The sequence below is a fragment of the Danio aesculapii genome, chromosome 20 (assembly GCF_903798145.1).
Source record: "Danio aesculapii chromosome 20, fDanAes4.1, whole genome shotgun sequence".
Taxonomy (NCBI): domain Eukaryota; kingdom Metazoa; phylum Chordata; class Actinopteri; order Cypriniformes; family Danionidae; genus Danio; species Danio aesculapii.
Window position 1 is genome coordinate 3,687,719 of NC_079454.1, and position 16,260 is coordinate 3,703,978.

Here is a 16,260-nt window from a genome sequence, read left to right on the forward strand (position 1 = left end):
TCATGCAATATGACATGCTACAATCATTCGGGATTATTTACAAAAAAGAAAAAGAAAAAACCCGGCCTTAACTCTGAAGATGTAGAGATCTTGGAGGTTGGAAAGGGGGAACCAGTAATCTTCTCTGGATTAGGGAAAATGGGACAACAAACTAGAAACTCTGCAAGCGTACTCGTTTACCCAGGCCTCAAGCATACTTGCACTCTACTGCACTTATTATTTTAATAACAAAAAAAAACACAGAGGCAGTATTGACATATATGAGATAATTAAGATTACCAACCATTTTCAACTGCGTGACATCGTTTACTTGTATTAATATGAATGGATTGATATTAACTAAATAAATTCAATATTAATTCAATAATAAAAAGTGTTATTTTAAATGATCATGACTGCTGCATAAATATATAGATGATGACACTGGTCTGCTGGTCCCTACAACACATTCACCACAGCTTTGTCACAGATAATGAGAGCTGCTCAGAGGAGTAAAACATAAAACGATGGTACAGATAAGACTAGTCAAATGTACATTTCCACTGCAAATGTGTTGAATTACATCATCTGAATGATGTCTTTAGGTGTGGTAACCATAAAGCATCATTAAAAAAATTGACTCCATGAGTTATTAGAAAATAATGCACAGCCATGATATAACAGCCAATATGCTTAGGCCGTGCATTGTTTTCTAATAGTTCAACAACCCATCATCAAATATCCCTTACAATGCAAAAGCACCACTTGCCATCTGAAATGTCCTTAATGATGTGTGCACGAGTAGTAAATCAAGCTGATGAAGAACACCAAGAAGACGCAGTTCTCTTATATTTATTTACAGTCTTCGAATATCAAAGTATTGTATGGAACAATAGCATTAATTTGATTAAAACATAGCTGAAAGGAATCATACATGGTCTGGGTATGAAAATACAACATTTTGCTGTACGATCACCCCTTTGCACTGGAGGCCCACAGAACACTTAAAGGGAAATTATTGTCAAAGTCTTTTTTTTTCCCCACAATGACTAGCGTACTAGCATTGATCACGGCCAGCCAAAGCAACAGTACTTAAGATAAAAATAAATAAACACAAATTTTAATAAGGTGAATGTTACCCAAATCTGAGTCCTCTTGCACAAAGCCGGAGCAGGTTTTATTCTGGGAGATCGCAAACTGTATCAGCTGCAAATAAAGTGACATATGGGATGCATCAAAGCCACCCCCAGGCCCCAAGTGTCTTATTTCTGCCTTATAAATGTGTTTAAGTTCATTATATTTTTGATAATGATACCTCTAAATATTCAACAGACATTAATTGCTGACTATCTAGAGAGAAATGACTCAAACTCACCCTCCGATGTATTGTGTGATTGGCTGTTTGCTGCTCGCATCACAGTTCCAGTCTGCGTTGACAGAGAACACTTATTTGGAGTGTTGTGAAACAAAATCCAACCTGGTTAAGATCAGGTTAAGCTGTCAACCCAAAACTTACTCTGCAGCAGAATTTGTTCAACTCATTTTTGTGAAACAGGCCTCTGATGTTAGATGTACCAAGCATGATAACAATGTCATGTGGTAACCTTAAACTATGACTGAAACTTTCATGCTCAATAACAACACATGATGTCTAATGTTTTTATTAGGTTCTAGGTTCTGGCATAAAGGTAGCTTTTTAAATGCATTTTTGAAAGACTAGTGCTGCGTCCCAATTCACATACTTATACTATGCCCTAAAAGTGTGTACTTTTGAGTGTGTAACAGAAGAGTATGCAAGCTTTGGGACGTACTACTTCCTTGTTAACAGATTGTTATGTGGTTTAGTTACATCCCCCTGTAAATCATCTCGACACATCACCCACATTTCGTTCATATTTAATTCGCTACCTTATTGGAGTAGCAGAAGCAGGATAATCTGCCACTCGCCAGTCTTTCATGCAGAGAAATCTCCTCAGCTCTTTGGATAATTATGCAATCAGAAGTTAATGTCCAAACATATCTTGATATAAGTCCACATTGTTGTTGCAGATGAATTATAACAAGGAAAACGCAGTTTAAATATGTTCCAGTTGGCTAGAGAGTAATTAATAGTCATTTAAATATCTTTACCGAAGCTTCTCTACTTGACGGTTGGTCTTGCGTGTTCACCATGTTTGTAGTTCGTTTACACTTCTAACCCACGTTTGTAGTTCTAATCAAATTCATGTCCAACATGCAATGTATTGTGGACGACATTAGCGGTTAGAGTATGGACGTTTCTACACTTCAAAAAATGTTACTGGAATAGTAGACCATCCGGGAACCTTTGGCATACTCTATTCAACATACTATGGTTTGGGACATACTAATTCTATTTTTGAATACTATTTAGGATGGATAGTATGCGAATTGGGATGCAGCATAGGGCTAAAATTCCAAAAAAGAACCGCATTTGTTGATGTGTTTGTCTATTTAAAAACTCATTGGTCTGTTCCATTTAGAATCTAGACTGGAACCACACTGCTCCTACATTATAGTATAGATATACTCTGGCAAGAGAAACTTTAACTTAATTGTTACATAAACTATAAAATACAATTCCCATAATGTAAATATTAAGAAAATCAAACATGTATATCTACAATCAATGATACAACAATTGATTTGAACTGTACAGCAATATTTACACTGTGCCTGGCATTCAGACCATTAAAAAAATCAGAAGGGTCTCAATTTCAGCAGTCAACAAGAATCAATCAGTGGTCAAATACCTGTTAAACAGCATGCGAAATGTAATGGGTATTACTTTTGAGGGATTTACATTTGCAAAAGGATTTAACTGCTGATGAATATAGCTTCAGTGGTGAGGGCATAAAGAAATATATTAATGAATCAATAGTATTGCACAAGTCTTTCGCAAACTGAAAAGTAAAATGGAGATGCTTTGAAACAACACATTTTATCTTATGTTTTGAAATTTGTCTCTAAGATTCTTAACAACGCTGTGCTGACTAGAATCAGCCTTTTTTCCAGAACCCAGTGCATCTTTAACAGTATCATCTGAATGTTCACTACAGGATGAGGGTTTCTCTACTTTTTTGCAACACTCAGTCTTAGGCAACTTTTCTGTCTTACATCCACCCTCTTCCCTTTGACGGTATTCATCTGAGTCCTGATATGCTCGACAGCGGTCGATGACAGCCATGATTGAGATCTTCTCGTGAGAAGTCGGTGAACGGATTTGGACATAGCCATCATCTATTGTTTCCTGTTTCTTGCACTCTTTTGTAGATAGGTCGATCTCCTCTGCTGGTGGAACCTCGGGAACCTTCTCAATCACAATTATATTCTTCTCATTGGGGAGTGTAGCTTGAGCAGAGACATAGTAGCTGCCACTGCTGACATTTGTATTCTGAAGAATATGCAAATCTCTTAAGTACAAACTACCCAATTTTTGGTCAAGAGAGCCAGCACGCTGTGTCCGAGTTGGGAATTGTTCTGTATCCTTTCCAGGGTAGAACGTTTGAAACGAATAATCCAAGGAGCCATTAGAAGTGACTAAGCGGCTGGAAGAGCAGCTAGAACGTCTTGTACATGTAGAACTGCGGTCAAACATCCTCTCCGCCGCAGACTGATTTTGGCCAGCTGCTGGCTGAGAAGACAAGTTGTCTAGGTGTGCATATTTTGAGCGAAGCTCCCGGACATCTGGCCAGTTGAACTTCTCGGGTGGTGTAGGACTGTGAGATGGGCTGAGAGGCATAAGCTGTGCCCCCTGGTCTCTGTCACAATCAGCCTGATCATATGGAGCAATGGACGGCATTAAGTCTGGTTTACCTGTGGAGCAGAAAAACATGATAATTTCATGTTTACATATTTTATACAATAAAATGGCACAAAAAAAGCTAAATTTCTGCAAGTAATGTTTACTTTCCATGCAACCAATCTAAAAAAAAAGCTTTGAAAAACAGCTGAAGATGCCAACTTTTTAAAATTGGAAACAAACTTGAACTAAAGTCAGTGTTACATAAACAAAAATGTAGACATTCATACAGTTGTTGGCACCTCTGAGGAATGAAACACTAATTATCACAACATCAAATAAGTGGTTATTCTAAAATGTACAACCTCGTGGTTCTCATTTGAAAATGTGCATTCCATGTTGGAATGTCTGTCTTTGTTTTGGTCTCTATAACCTGCCCAATGCCAGTTTACCCAAATATATTTCAGCAACCCAGGTTGCCTTGGAGGAAAACATCGACAGCAGCAGCCTTCGAAATGAGATGCAGATTCTGAGTTATAAAATGGTTTTTACTTAGCAAATAATATAAATGTTAAAATCTTAACCATTAGCTGAGCAGCATAAATTGTAACACCATGTCCTAACAACACGCAATGTGACAAGATTCCAGCGACAAGCAATTGACTATCCGCCATTCAGAAGCACAGAATAGTGCACTCACTGCACTTCAACATATATAGTAAGATTTGGAATCAAATGAATACATATTAAACCTCTCGTCTTGTTTTTTTTTAACTTTTAATTGTCATTGTAGTAGATTATTTGCAGTACTCTTAAACTTTTAGTCTTATTGCAATCAAAAATGGCAGTAAGTTGTGAAATTTACAGTAATGGTATTTTTCTCTCTAAAGATTCAGTGTTTTGAACAATTTCAATATAAGGAGGAATTTCATTTAAGATCTGATTTCATTTAAGTACGACAGTTGTGGAATTTTTTTGTTTAAAGATTCAGCAGTTCTGAATGAATTAAATGAATGCAACATGTAACATTAGTTCTTAATAATACCGAAATTACTACATCTACAGACTAAATGTAGATTTAAAGGTAGATGTAGAAGGGTAAAGGGTCAAAAACCCCACCACACATGCATAGAATAGAAAGCTACAACATCAGTGGCACATAAATACATGTAAGCTCTCTTAAAATATGATATTTTATTTATTTTCCTCCAGCTTAGGCTCTATTTCAGAGGTCACTTCAGTGGAATGAACCACCATCTATTCCAGCATATGTTTTATGCAGCGGATGCTCGTCCAGGTGCAACCCAGTATTGGAAATAACCAATACACACTCATTTAGACACACAATCACACCCTACGGACAATTTAGTTTCTTCAATTCACCTATAGCGCATGTCTTTGGACTGTGGGGGAAACCTGAGCACCCGGAGGAAACCCACGCCAACATAGGGAGAACATGCAAACTCCACACAGAAATGCCAACTGACCCAGCCGGGACTCGAAGCAGCAATCTTCTTGCTGTAAGGCAACAGTGCCAACCACTGAGCCAACATGCCACCTCTTTCACTACATTTAGTAAAACATTTGATTACAGTTATGTATGCAAAATTGATCAGTCTTACCTTTGACCTCCTCTGGCTTTTCATCTACCACTGACAGCATGTTCCTCTTGGTCAACCATGTTTCTCCTGACTCCTGACTCCTCTGTTTCAGCGTAGGTTGAGTGCACTTAATGCGCTGACTGTATTTCCTTGCAAGATTTAAAACCTTGTTTTGGGCTGAATCTCCATCTTCAGCTGGCTGCGCTCCTGTGCCTTTCTCATATTCATATTCTGCTCTTAACTGGATAACTCGGGGGGCTAGAGCGCTAAGGGGTCTACCTTCATTCTGCCATTGTTTTTGTCTGATGGCATCACTCTTACTAATGGCTTCACTGTTTTCTTTCTCTATTAACGGTGATGGTGTGAAGAACTCCTCCCTGATAGTGCTCAAATCTGAATCTTCAAATGCAGTCGGTCCATTGTTACCTTTGGCTTCTGTCTTTTTATTCTGGTTTGGATCCCTCCTGATAAGGTTGGGAGAGATCCCTTTAAAATAAGGATTTCCTCTGGGCACCAGTGCTTTAAGGTCTCCTTGATATCTAGTGACCTCTCTTTCCATATCTTGCCATACTTTGATCATCTCAGAGGAGGGATGGAAAACCTCTTTCTGCTCACTCTCAGCTTGAATATAGGTAGACTGAGGTTTCACAGAACCATCTACATCGAACCCTGTGTGACTTGTGGAAGCACTGACAACAGGTTGTTCGTGATGGGATGAATTTGCACTCACAGTGGCTTCTGATAGAGCTGGGGTGTCCAAAAGAGATGGCATGGATGAAGTACAATCTTTATCAGGTTCAAATGCTTTGATTGTTGTTTCTAGGGCAAGCCCTTTATCTTTAGGAATGCTGTTGAAACGACTAACGGAATTTCTAACAAGCCCACTTGGAATGTAACTAAGGCTCTCTCTGCGCTTCAAGCTGAATGTAGCATCCTGGTGTTCAGCATTCTCATAGTAACTCCTGATCTTGTTAATGAGTAGTTGATCTTGTGTGGATAGCACCGAATCCCTTCTTCTGTAGATGCTTCTATCACAGTCAAAAAGACCATCTTCTACTGATGACCCAATCGTGAACTCTACGGATGCAAGATTTTCCTGGGTCAAAGGACTTCCACATGAATCAGAGTAGGTGCTAGTCAGGCGATGTTGATGTTCAAGAGAATCTCTAAGACTTAGAGTACTGCCTGTCCTGCTGGGAAGATGTGGTGATGGGCAACTGGGGGAGCGTGCATCATCTGTGCTGATGCTAATACGCCTCGCAGTACAGACAAAATGTTCAGCAATGGCGCTGGCCTTATCAAGCACAGATGATGGTAGGATGCTGGTCGAGCCTGGTTTTTCTTCTGTGTCTTCTTCATCCTCTGAGGATTCACCAGGTGTGTCATTTTGATGTAACAAAGACTTGCCCGCCTCTGTCTCTTCTTTGGTACCTTTCTGATCATCTTGGTCTATTGCAGACTCCATCTCCCGAATATCTAGGACATGTTGATGTACATCTATGGGCTCTGGATCACAAAAGGTGTCTTGCTTTATTTTGTCAGTGGTACCCCAGCATGAGGTCATTTTCAGATTTTGTGATTTGTCCTTGAGATGGTAAGAGGAGAGAGTACAGATAAAGTTAATACACTGGAACAATACTATTCAATTCAATTAATCTTTATTACTATAGCACTTTTTACAGTGTATATCATGTTAAAGCAGCTTAACATGAAGAAAAGAGAGTAAATGATAATATTTCAAACTGGATCATTCCAGCAATTCAGGCAGGAACTGATACAACAAGAATACAGAGTGAATACACGTATTAAGTTTACAGTAACCTGTTAAGCAACTCATAATCAGCATACTTCTAGTTCCAGCTATAAAATATTAATACACCTATGTTAAAATAATGAACATGAAAACAACTCACCTGTTCAGAGATGCATTTTTCATCCTTCAGACCTGCTTTGACATGTTCAACTGATGGTCTGTTTTCTTTTTTTAAATTATTCTCAGGGAATGCACACTCCTCTTCTTCCTATCATAAAACAGGTATGGATGTTTAGCGTTCATATAATACTTTAGATCAAATGAACACAAACAAGTAAGAGCATTTACATTTAAGCAAAAGTGTTAAAAGACTGAAGTGTTATTTACAAACAAAAGTATCAACCAGCAAGACAGTCTTTGACAGTCCCGATAGTTTAAGTTAGAGTCTCGTTAGCAAGCTGAAGCAGACTTTTCCCACACATTTTCTGACAATTTTTGAAAGGCAAATCTGAAAATTCAGTTTATTAACATGGTAAAACATTGTAAAGAGAATAGACAGAATATTCCATTAATAACGATGGCTAAAAAGGAAAAGAAATTAAGTAAATAACTTAAGAACTGACCCAGCAGACGCACAACGTCATAGGATGCTAATATTAGGTTAGATTTAGGTCAACACCATCTAAAGACAATGTTATTTTGACGTCTAATAACAATGCGAAATGATGTTAATATTTTGTCGATTTTAGGTTGTGTTGGAAAGTGACCAAAATTCAACATTGAGCCAACATCTTAAACCAACGCCATATTGACGTCAAATACTGACATTAATTCGTCAGGTATGGCAACCAACATCCAACGCCTGATAGACATCATATTAGTAACATCCACACAACATCAAGCTGTAACATCATTAAATGTTGATATGTTGTTTTTAGGTTGCATTGGAAAGTAACCAAAATGTAACTTCTGTCCGATGTTAGACATTGAAGTCGGCCTGACGTTGGGTTCTGACATCAACCCAATTTTCATTTCCAAACAAAATGCAACATTACATGACACTGGGGCACAACGTCAATCTGACGTCATGTTGACATCCTGTGCCTGCTGGGGAGCAACTATGCATAGAAGAGGTGGAGAAATGTACTGTAGAATCTCTAGAAAATTATGCAAGTGAAGTAGCAGAGATTGGATTAAAAAAAAATAGTTTCTTGTTGAATTTTTATATCTGATACTTATCTAAAATATATGTAGTCCTGAAAATATTATTCTTTGTTACATTTTAAACAATCAGCATGGTCTTACGCTGTGTCCCAACTACACGCAATGCAACAAGATTCCAGTGACAAGCAATTTGGCTTTTAGTATGGAAATAAATGTCATGTATAATGGTGTTCAAACTCACACTGGTAGCATTTAACACTGAATAAAGCACATTATCTCTACCTGAGGTGATGATTGTTGTTGTAGTTTATGATGTTGTTTTGCAGTGACATCCCAGAAATAGAAACCGTTTCTAAAATAGGAATTTTGCACGTTGCCATCACAGAGGGTTAGGACAAAAACTTGTTTTAACAAGAAAAAATTGCCGTTTATCACGTCAAAGCACTACGTTGTGTGTAGTTGGGACACTGTGTTAGGTGGGACAAGTGTTTAGGGGTTATTGGTATTTGCAAAAAAAAAAAAACATTGAAAATTTACTGTAAAGTAAAAGTACTGTATACGCATTTTGGGATTAAATGAACAAGCTAACTCCTGAATGATCTCAGTGTTAGCTTCTGGCTAATATGAGATGTTAGTGGGTTGAGGCATTCAATGAGAGCGCATGCAATGTGGCAGGGATATTTGGCGGGATTGCAGACCAGGCTAAATTATGACAGAATCCCTCTTGGTGGCAGACAAGCTCACCATTGCGAAGTCCATGGAAAGCAAAGCTCTGGCTCTATAGTGCCAGCAGGAAATGGCAGCCAACATGGAACTGGCAAAGTCAGCTACCTGGTTGTCCTCCATTAGAATATTGTCGGAGTCACTTTCTCCCACTTCTGCTTCATCTCCATCCTCTTGTATCAATCTGCCCTTCACAGATGTCAAGATATGAACTGGCTCCTCATTATCACTGGGAATGAAGGCTTTGAGAGAGTATTCTTCTTGTGCATCGGTCTCTTCAGCTGAAGACTCACATAAGCCAAGATCAACAGAGCTTACACTATCAGAGGCCTGTAGAGGCCATTTGTCAGCCTCCATCGGTGCCTCAATATCAGAATGCTGGGGTCACAATAAAGTCACAATGAGGTACATTGTAGTTCTTTCTCATGAAGTACAAGGACATAATCCAAACATTGTCCTCGCTCTAAAATACTCTGAAGAAACTGAACATTTGTAACAGTTTTACAGAATTTTATAATCATTTCTTCATAAGTGTTTGTGATTTTTACATCTGTCTAAAGGACGGTTCACACAGAATGTGTTTTTACTTGACAATGCGCTACTTTTCTATTGTTTTTCTATGTAAACATGCACTTTCCGGATGTGTGTGACCATTAAGGCTGAATTAAACTTCTGAGTCGCGTGACAGCTTTAACCCATGGCACATGCTTTGCACGTAGCTGTGATCTGTCTGTGTTGCTTTTATGAAACGCTAGCTGGCAGTGGGTTATCAATGTTCCTCTGCGTTGAGTTTTTTCACCAGTGTTTTGAGTTTACACCGTAAATGCATGAGATGCTAACTTACTGTTGAAGTAGCTCAACTCACTCTCCTTATAGGAAGAATGAAGTGGGAACCGGTGAATGCGCAACATACAATTTGAATTATAAAGTACACATGAAACAAAAGTATCAATCTGGAGGTCCCCTGCAGAACTCGACACTTGTTAAACACTGGTGCCCACTGGCCTTGCTCCGCCCCATGACTCTCGTTTAGCGTGAATGAGCCCTAACACTCCATTAATCTTAGGCTTTTAACAACACATTAAACTACAAGTTTCTTATCATCTTATATCTACAAATGAGTGCGTTTTCTAGAAACGTTTCTATTATTTTATATTAATATTAATTATAACTACTGACATTTGACATGATTGTGAGTACTGACATGTTATTTTGGGTAATTCATTTGCTTCTTACCTTCTGTATTGCTGAATAATTTCCCAGACATCAGATCAGGCAGATAAAAGAATTGAAAACAATAATTAGTTGGAGGGCAGAAGACAATATGAAAAAAGTGAGCTTGTTTTTTTTTTTTACATTATGCATTCCTTACAGAATTTCTTATTTCTGCTAAAAACAAAATGTTCTTAAGCCATGCCGTAATCAATAAAGTCACACGTTTTGTTTTGTAATTATCATAATTAAATATTCTGCTTGAATTACTGTATCATCAAACATCAAAATGATCTTTACTTAGAGTTAGAATTAATAGACCCATAGAAATGTACCTTTAGTGCTCTTTAAAACTTCTTTAGATGCTTCTGTTGGAAGTTAAAGGTGATCATTAAAAATTGTGAAATATGTCAAATATATACATTTTCTGACCAAAAGGCACCTACCTGACTGTTTCAGGCCTTGTCTAAAGTTGGAAAATTCCTCTGACTGGCAGGACACAGACTTTTTGAGTCTTTCAGGGCTGTACCTATACTTTTTGTCTTAAACAAACAAAAAAAAGTGTGAAAAAACCCATTGACACTTTTTTATAGTATAAAAGATTTTAATGTAATTTATGAATGATTATAAATATTTACAAATTGAATCCATCTCTAAAATGGCTTCCTTTGCCTAAAAGACAAAAAAATCCAAAATCTTCAGAGAATTTGTAGATGTTTTAAAATAGAAAACTTGATAACAGATCAATAAATCAACACATACCTTTTGTGGTATCACAGCCTGATGGTTTTCTATAATGAGCCGTTTAATATGATGAGCCCATAATTTCTTCTCCTCCAATGTCCTAGCCTAATGAAAATAAAATATTGCTATTTTATCTGTTAGAATTCCAATGTACCGGTGGAGAGGAGACAGAGTGATGAAGTCAGTTATGATATGGGGATGGGAATGGTGAGGAGGATGGACAGAGGGCAGTGGGCAAATTTGGCCAGGATTCCAGGGTTAAACCCCTACTCTTTTTCAAAGGACATCCTAGGATTTTTAACTACCAGGACCTCGGTTTAACACCTCATCCAAAAGATGTGTTATGTCTTTTATAATTAAAGTATTATAAACCTGTAGGATAGAGTGAAGTACAGCTTTATTTGGGTCTTCAGTCAATATGGCATCAAAAAACACCAATAGAAACAAATATAATTGGATTACTGGTTCTTAAATGTTTTTAAACCAACAATTAAAATGAACTTGTGTCATAATTAGTTTAAAAGATGCAATGAAGGTGAAGCATTTTTTAAGAAACAGTAAGATTTTTGCATTAAAATCCAAAAAAATGCTTGAACTGTTTCATACATTTTGTTGTTGTGTGTACTTAAATTATATAAACTTTCCCAATAAAGCTTAAGTACACAAAGATATGCCATTTTTAACAGTGACATGGGGTCTGGGACATACATTGCATATGTGCTGTGTCATATCCAGTTACTCTTAAATTTTGTTATTCACAAGAAGGAACTAGCAAGCCATTAAATTTAATCCCATATTCGGCAAGTTCTGTTGACCAACATTGCTCCAGAAAGAGAAACGGCAGTATAATGAGCACCAATAATGTTTGGACTAGAGAGAGACAACGATGCCTGTTTTATTAAGAAGGTGGATCCAACTGTTTGGATCTCTTTATGTGATATTCTGATATCAATCTAGCTTACTGCATTGAGCAACAACTTTTATGCCAGCCAATGAAATATATAGTATATCTTTAATTCATTACCTCGTCCATGAATATGATTTCTACAGTGGAGTTGAATGCGACCACTCCTGTGATTCCATGCTCTTTTACAAATTGAAGTTTTGTAAACTAATCTCAAGAGGAGCACGAGATATCATGTATCATGGCTGGTCTCACATCCGTAATCAGTAATAATCCAATCAGATTGATCCAAACTTAAAATAAACAGATTGATTTTACCCTACTGCCTTATCTTCTTTTTGGAAGAATCCCCTCTTCCACCTTATCTCCTCCTTTTCCTCCTTTTACCAGAGGTAGCTCTCAAGACCTACCTGATCTCGGACCCCTTACATGCTAACTGACCAGGCAGGAGCCCTGGGCTCAATTATCTCTGAGCTCAGGGTTCTCTCCCAGTACAGCAAGACAAAACTGCTAATAGCGTCAAGCAATAAGTGTGAACTCTTGAAACTACTGGTGTGTTCCAAACGTGATATATCACCATCCGAAGTGCACTTTAGAATGAAAAAAATCAGGGCTGCCATATTGATGTGCTGGGTTTCCAAACTGAAGTGCTCAAAACTGGCCACTTTGAAGGGCCCTTTAGAGTGAAGGATTTTAAAAGATAAAACTGATGTACACTGCAAGCCATTACCCTTTAAGCAGGAAAGTTGTCTGGTGTCACACACTGCATTAAATTTTCAAGAACTCATCCTTATGATCTAATCCGAGATTAGGAATGGAACCCAGCATACATATTTATCATTTTAGAGCAACCTCTTGTGGCAAAAACTTACAGAGTTCTACTTTGAGCAAAAAACAAAACATGGCAGAGAGGACTTTGTATTTTTAGCAAATATTCTAAGCAAGCAAGCAGCGTTCTTCTGCTGAGATGTTAATTTTTTGTGGTCATTACAAATCCCATGGAAAAAGTAAAGAGTAGTGGTGTAACCTTAGTGTCTTGACCAAATTCCTCCATCTGCCCTTACCCATCATGGCCTCCCAATCATCCCTATCCACTGAATTGTCTCTATCACTATCTCCACTCCCCCGACAGCTGTTGCTTCCGTCGCATTATCCAAGTGGATGCTCACACTGGTGGTGGTGTGGAGAGACCCCCTTCATGATTGTGAAGTGCTTTGGGTGTATAACCATACACGATAAATGCGTTATAAAAATACACACATTACATTACATTACATTACAGAGGACACACCTGGACAGTATGTGGCTGTTTGGGATGCTTGTAATGAGTAACACTAAAGCATAGCGAATCCTTGGCGCTCTCAATCAACATCAGTGTCGAGCACTGCAGTAAGAGAAGAGAAACAAGAAAACAGCATTATTTCTGAAGCGCTTTCATTCCATAATACATCAGTGCTGGTTATTAAGACAACAAGTGCATGCACCATGGACCCTATTCATCAGCATCTTAAATCCTTAAAGATTTTTACTTTTTGATTTTTTAAAAACGTAAGCAAATATAGGCAAACTTTCTAACCGATATGTGGGTCTTGTAGACATAATGTTCTCCTCTTCGTTTGGTGATGAGGAGCATGCGATCAAAGAGAAAGAGTGTGCGCTCATTCTTTGCACGATGGATGCGAAAAGAGCCCTCCAGAACCAGTTCTCCATATGTAGTCAGGTCAGGCCCTTTCCAGTTTATAAGCAGAGACTGGACCTCCTGAGATAAAGGAAGAGAGTATAGATGTCATGATTTGAATCATACCAAAAACCTAAACAATGGAAACAAGCTCAGAATCCTAACTGTTTTTGGTTCGTGTTTGTGAACCCACCTGAAGACGGACTGCATGCTCATGTTTTCTCTTCATGTCATTTATATACCATGCAACACCAGTCATGGTGTATATGGCCTCCTCCACCACCTCGTATCCATTCTCCTGTGGATCAAAATGTTTGGCAATCTCCTAAAACATAAAGAAAATATCCAAATAAACCATTGTTCATGCCAATTAACAATAACTTCACATTTACCAAGCAACATGAATCTAGTTCTCCGCTAGTCAAATGTGTTTGCTTCAAAGGCTGAACTACAGTGGCACAATATATCGTTTTAGAATCAATATCACAATGTGCGCAACCACAATAGTCAAATTCAGGCTCATACATCATAATATTTACATTAGAATTTTTTTACCTTTAAGAAAGATCAATCGTCTTTGTTTATATATAGGATTAAGTCTACACAGTGTTATTTTACATTTTATTATTTTGCCTGTATACTGCTAGACTCACATACTCCATTTCATAAGTATCTTTGCTCCACTGTCTCTATCAATGCTTATTATTTGGTTTATTATATTTTCCAGATGCGCTAAACTACAAAATCATCCCAATCAATCTAAAATGAAAAATTATTTCTAAATAGAGCCAATAATTTCATCTGGTTAAAGTATACTCAATGCTGCAATATCTACTGCAAAAATATAAAATATCACAATGTCAGTTTTTTCCCATTACCTTGCAGCCCTTACCAAAATGCCCTTACTTTGACTTAAACAGTAACATAGACAGATGTCAATTACCAAGTAAAAATGAGCTGTAGTTCCACCCTCAAATTTCATAAATTAAAAACAAGATACAATTGCCTATTTCAATGTAATGTGCATTGTAACCAGCTTATAACATGACTGAATTAACTAGGGTCAGTTTACTCAGATCAGCTGAATGAGTTAGTTCAGTCAACTCTGCGTTTCCTATCTCAGATTCTGCATTGGTTGAACCTCCTTAGAGGTCTGAAACAGACCTCTGGTCATTTAGCCAAAAAAGTGTATCATGATGCTCAAAAACATAATAAATACTCAAATCTGTCAAAACTGTACAGAATACATTGCTCACAGTTTCACAAAGAAGACTGCTATTGGTCTCTAAAGTATCATTTTAAGAGTGTTTGTTTAACCTGAAGTAACAGATGATATTTGAGGATCCTCTGGACTGGCTTGAGAAGGTAAGATCCCAAAGGCAGCGATCGCTTTAGAATAGCTTGCCTCTCCCTGAAGAATTTAGCAAGAGTTTTGTTTCTCATGCAGTCTGTTAGAGCAGCCACAGAGCTAAGGAGAGATTTTGAAAGGTGAAAACATGGTATAGTACACTATTTAACAAATATATCACTAAGCAAACTGATAATGTCTTACATTTGACATTAGGCAATGACCTACTAAATATTCATAGTAGGGTTGGGTGATGTCGACCAATTTGAAATTGTATAATGTCTAATGTGAAACATCGCGATAGTCGATAGAATTCGTTCATAACTAATTATTTGTAGCCTACCGTTCCAACTACCTGACCCACATGGTCTTTGTTTTACCCATAACCAAATCATAAATAAATAAACATAAGTTACACTTAAGTTATCACTTTTTCCACAGGACGCTGGCATGAATAGGCAGAATGATCTGTGCTGTTATAATGGCGTCGACAAACTTGGTGGGTAAAAACAAAACCAACAGCAACCAACCAACAGTATCTGAGGTTCAAGCATAAAAGCGAAAGGCTGAAGCAATGTACTGACGCTATGACACGTTACCTGATAGATTCAAAAGTCAGAAGAGTCGGAAAATAGAAACAAGATGAATTAAATATCACGTTTAACAACTATAGACGCGATCCAGCGGTACAACCTTGATGACGTGTCCGACGTGCACTGCTCTCTGGGGTTTTGTGCTCAAAGTACCCGCTGACTGCTGGAGCTCAGACGCATGCATACGCTGCAGCGCATGACACAGTGTGTGTTTGTGTGGTCACGCGATGTGCATTTCAGCTGTATAGTGTGGAAGGAGGGCTTTTCAAAGCCAGTGTGGACGTAAACGTTTTCGTACTAAAATGAAATTTGAAAACTAAGATGCATTAGTGTAAACGGGGCCTAAGTGTGTATTTTTCACGAGCGGGTTGCTGCTGCGACGGGGGTGGGGTGGAGGATCGCGATGCTGGCTCAGCATCGTGATGGCTATCGGTCATCGACAATGGACAATGGCATCGTCTATCGACCCAACCCTAATTCATAGATAAGTTAAAGTTAACAAAGGGAATAATTAATGCTTCAATGCTTCCAATATTCCAATATTAACTTAAAAATAAGTTACAAGTTTCAAAGTTCAAAAATAATAGACAATGTCAAAGTGTTACACAGGGTCAAAAATTAGGGATGCACCAAAAGGAAAGCCGAAACTTCTAAATGCACTTGGCCGAAAACTGAAACCAAATAAGATTTTTAATAATATTTTATTATTATTATTATATCTATCTATCTATCTATCTATCTATCTATCTATCTATCTATCTATCTATCTATCTATCTATCTATCTATCTATCTATCTATCT

At 37.7% G+C, this 16,260-nt stretch overlaps 1 protein-coding gene across 1 annotated transcript in view; it reads right to left on the reverse strand.

Annotated features, from left to right (window-relative positions):
- Positions 1–815: 815 nt before the first annotated feature.
- The window catches only part of LOC130247607 (pleckstrin homology domain-containing family G member 3), a 58,399-nt gene continuing 42,954 nt past the window's right edge, over positions 816–16,260 (reverse strand). The window contains exons 7-19 of the mRNA XM_056480931.1: positions 14,836–14,986; positions 13,712–13,843; positions 13,417–13,599; positions 13,132–13,224; positions 10,955–11,041; positions 10,831–10,864; positions 10,639–10,734; positions 10,528–10,560; positions 10,217–10,227; positions 9,002–9,358; positions 7,254–7,361; positions 5,362–6,925; positions 816–3,813 (exon numbers count right to left, since the gene is read on the reverse strand). Of these exons, the coding sequence (XP_056336906.1) occupies positions 2,939–3,813; positions 5,362–6,925; positions 7,254–7,361; positions 9,002–9,358; positions 10,217–10,227; positions 10,528–10,560; positions 10,639–10,734; positions 10,831–10,864; positions 10,955–11,041; positions 13,132–13,224; positions 13,417–13,599; positions 13,712–13,843; positions 14,836–14,986 (3,724 nt within the window). The 3' untranslated portion in view covers positions 816–2,938. The remainder of the gene's footprint in view (positions 3,814–5,361; positions 6,926–7,253; positions 7,362–9,001; positions 9,359–10,216; positions 10,228–10,527; positions 10,561–10,638; positions 10,735–10,830; positions 10,865–10,954; positions 11,042–13,131; positions 13,225–13,416; positions 13,600–13,711; positions 13,844–14,835; positions 14,987–16,260) is intronic.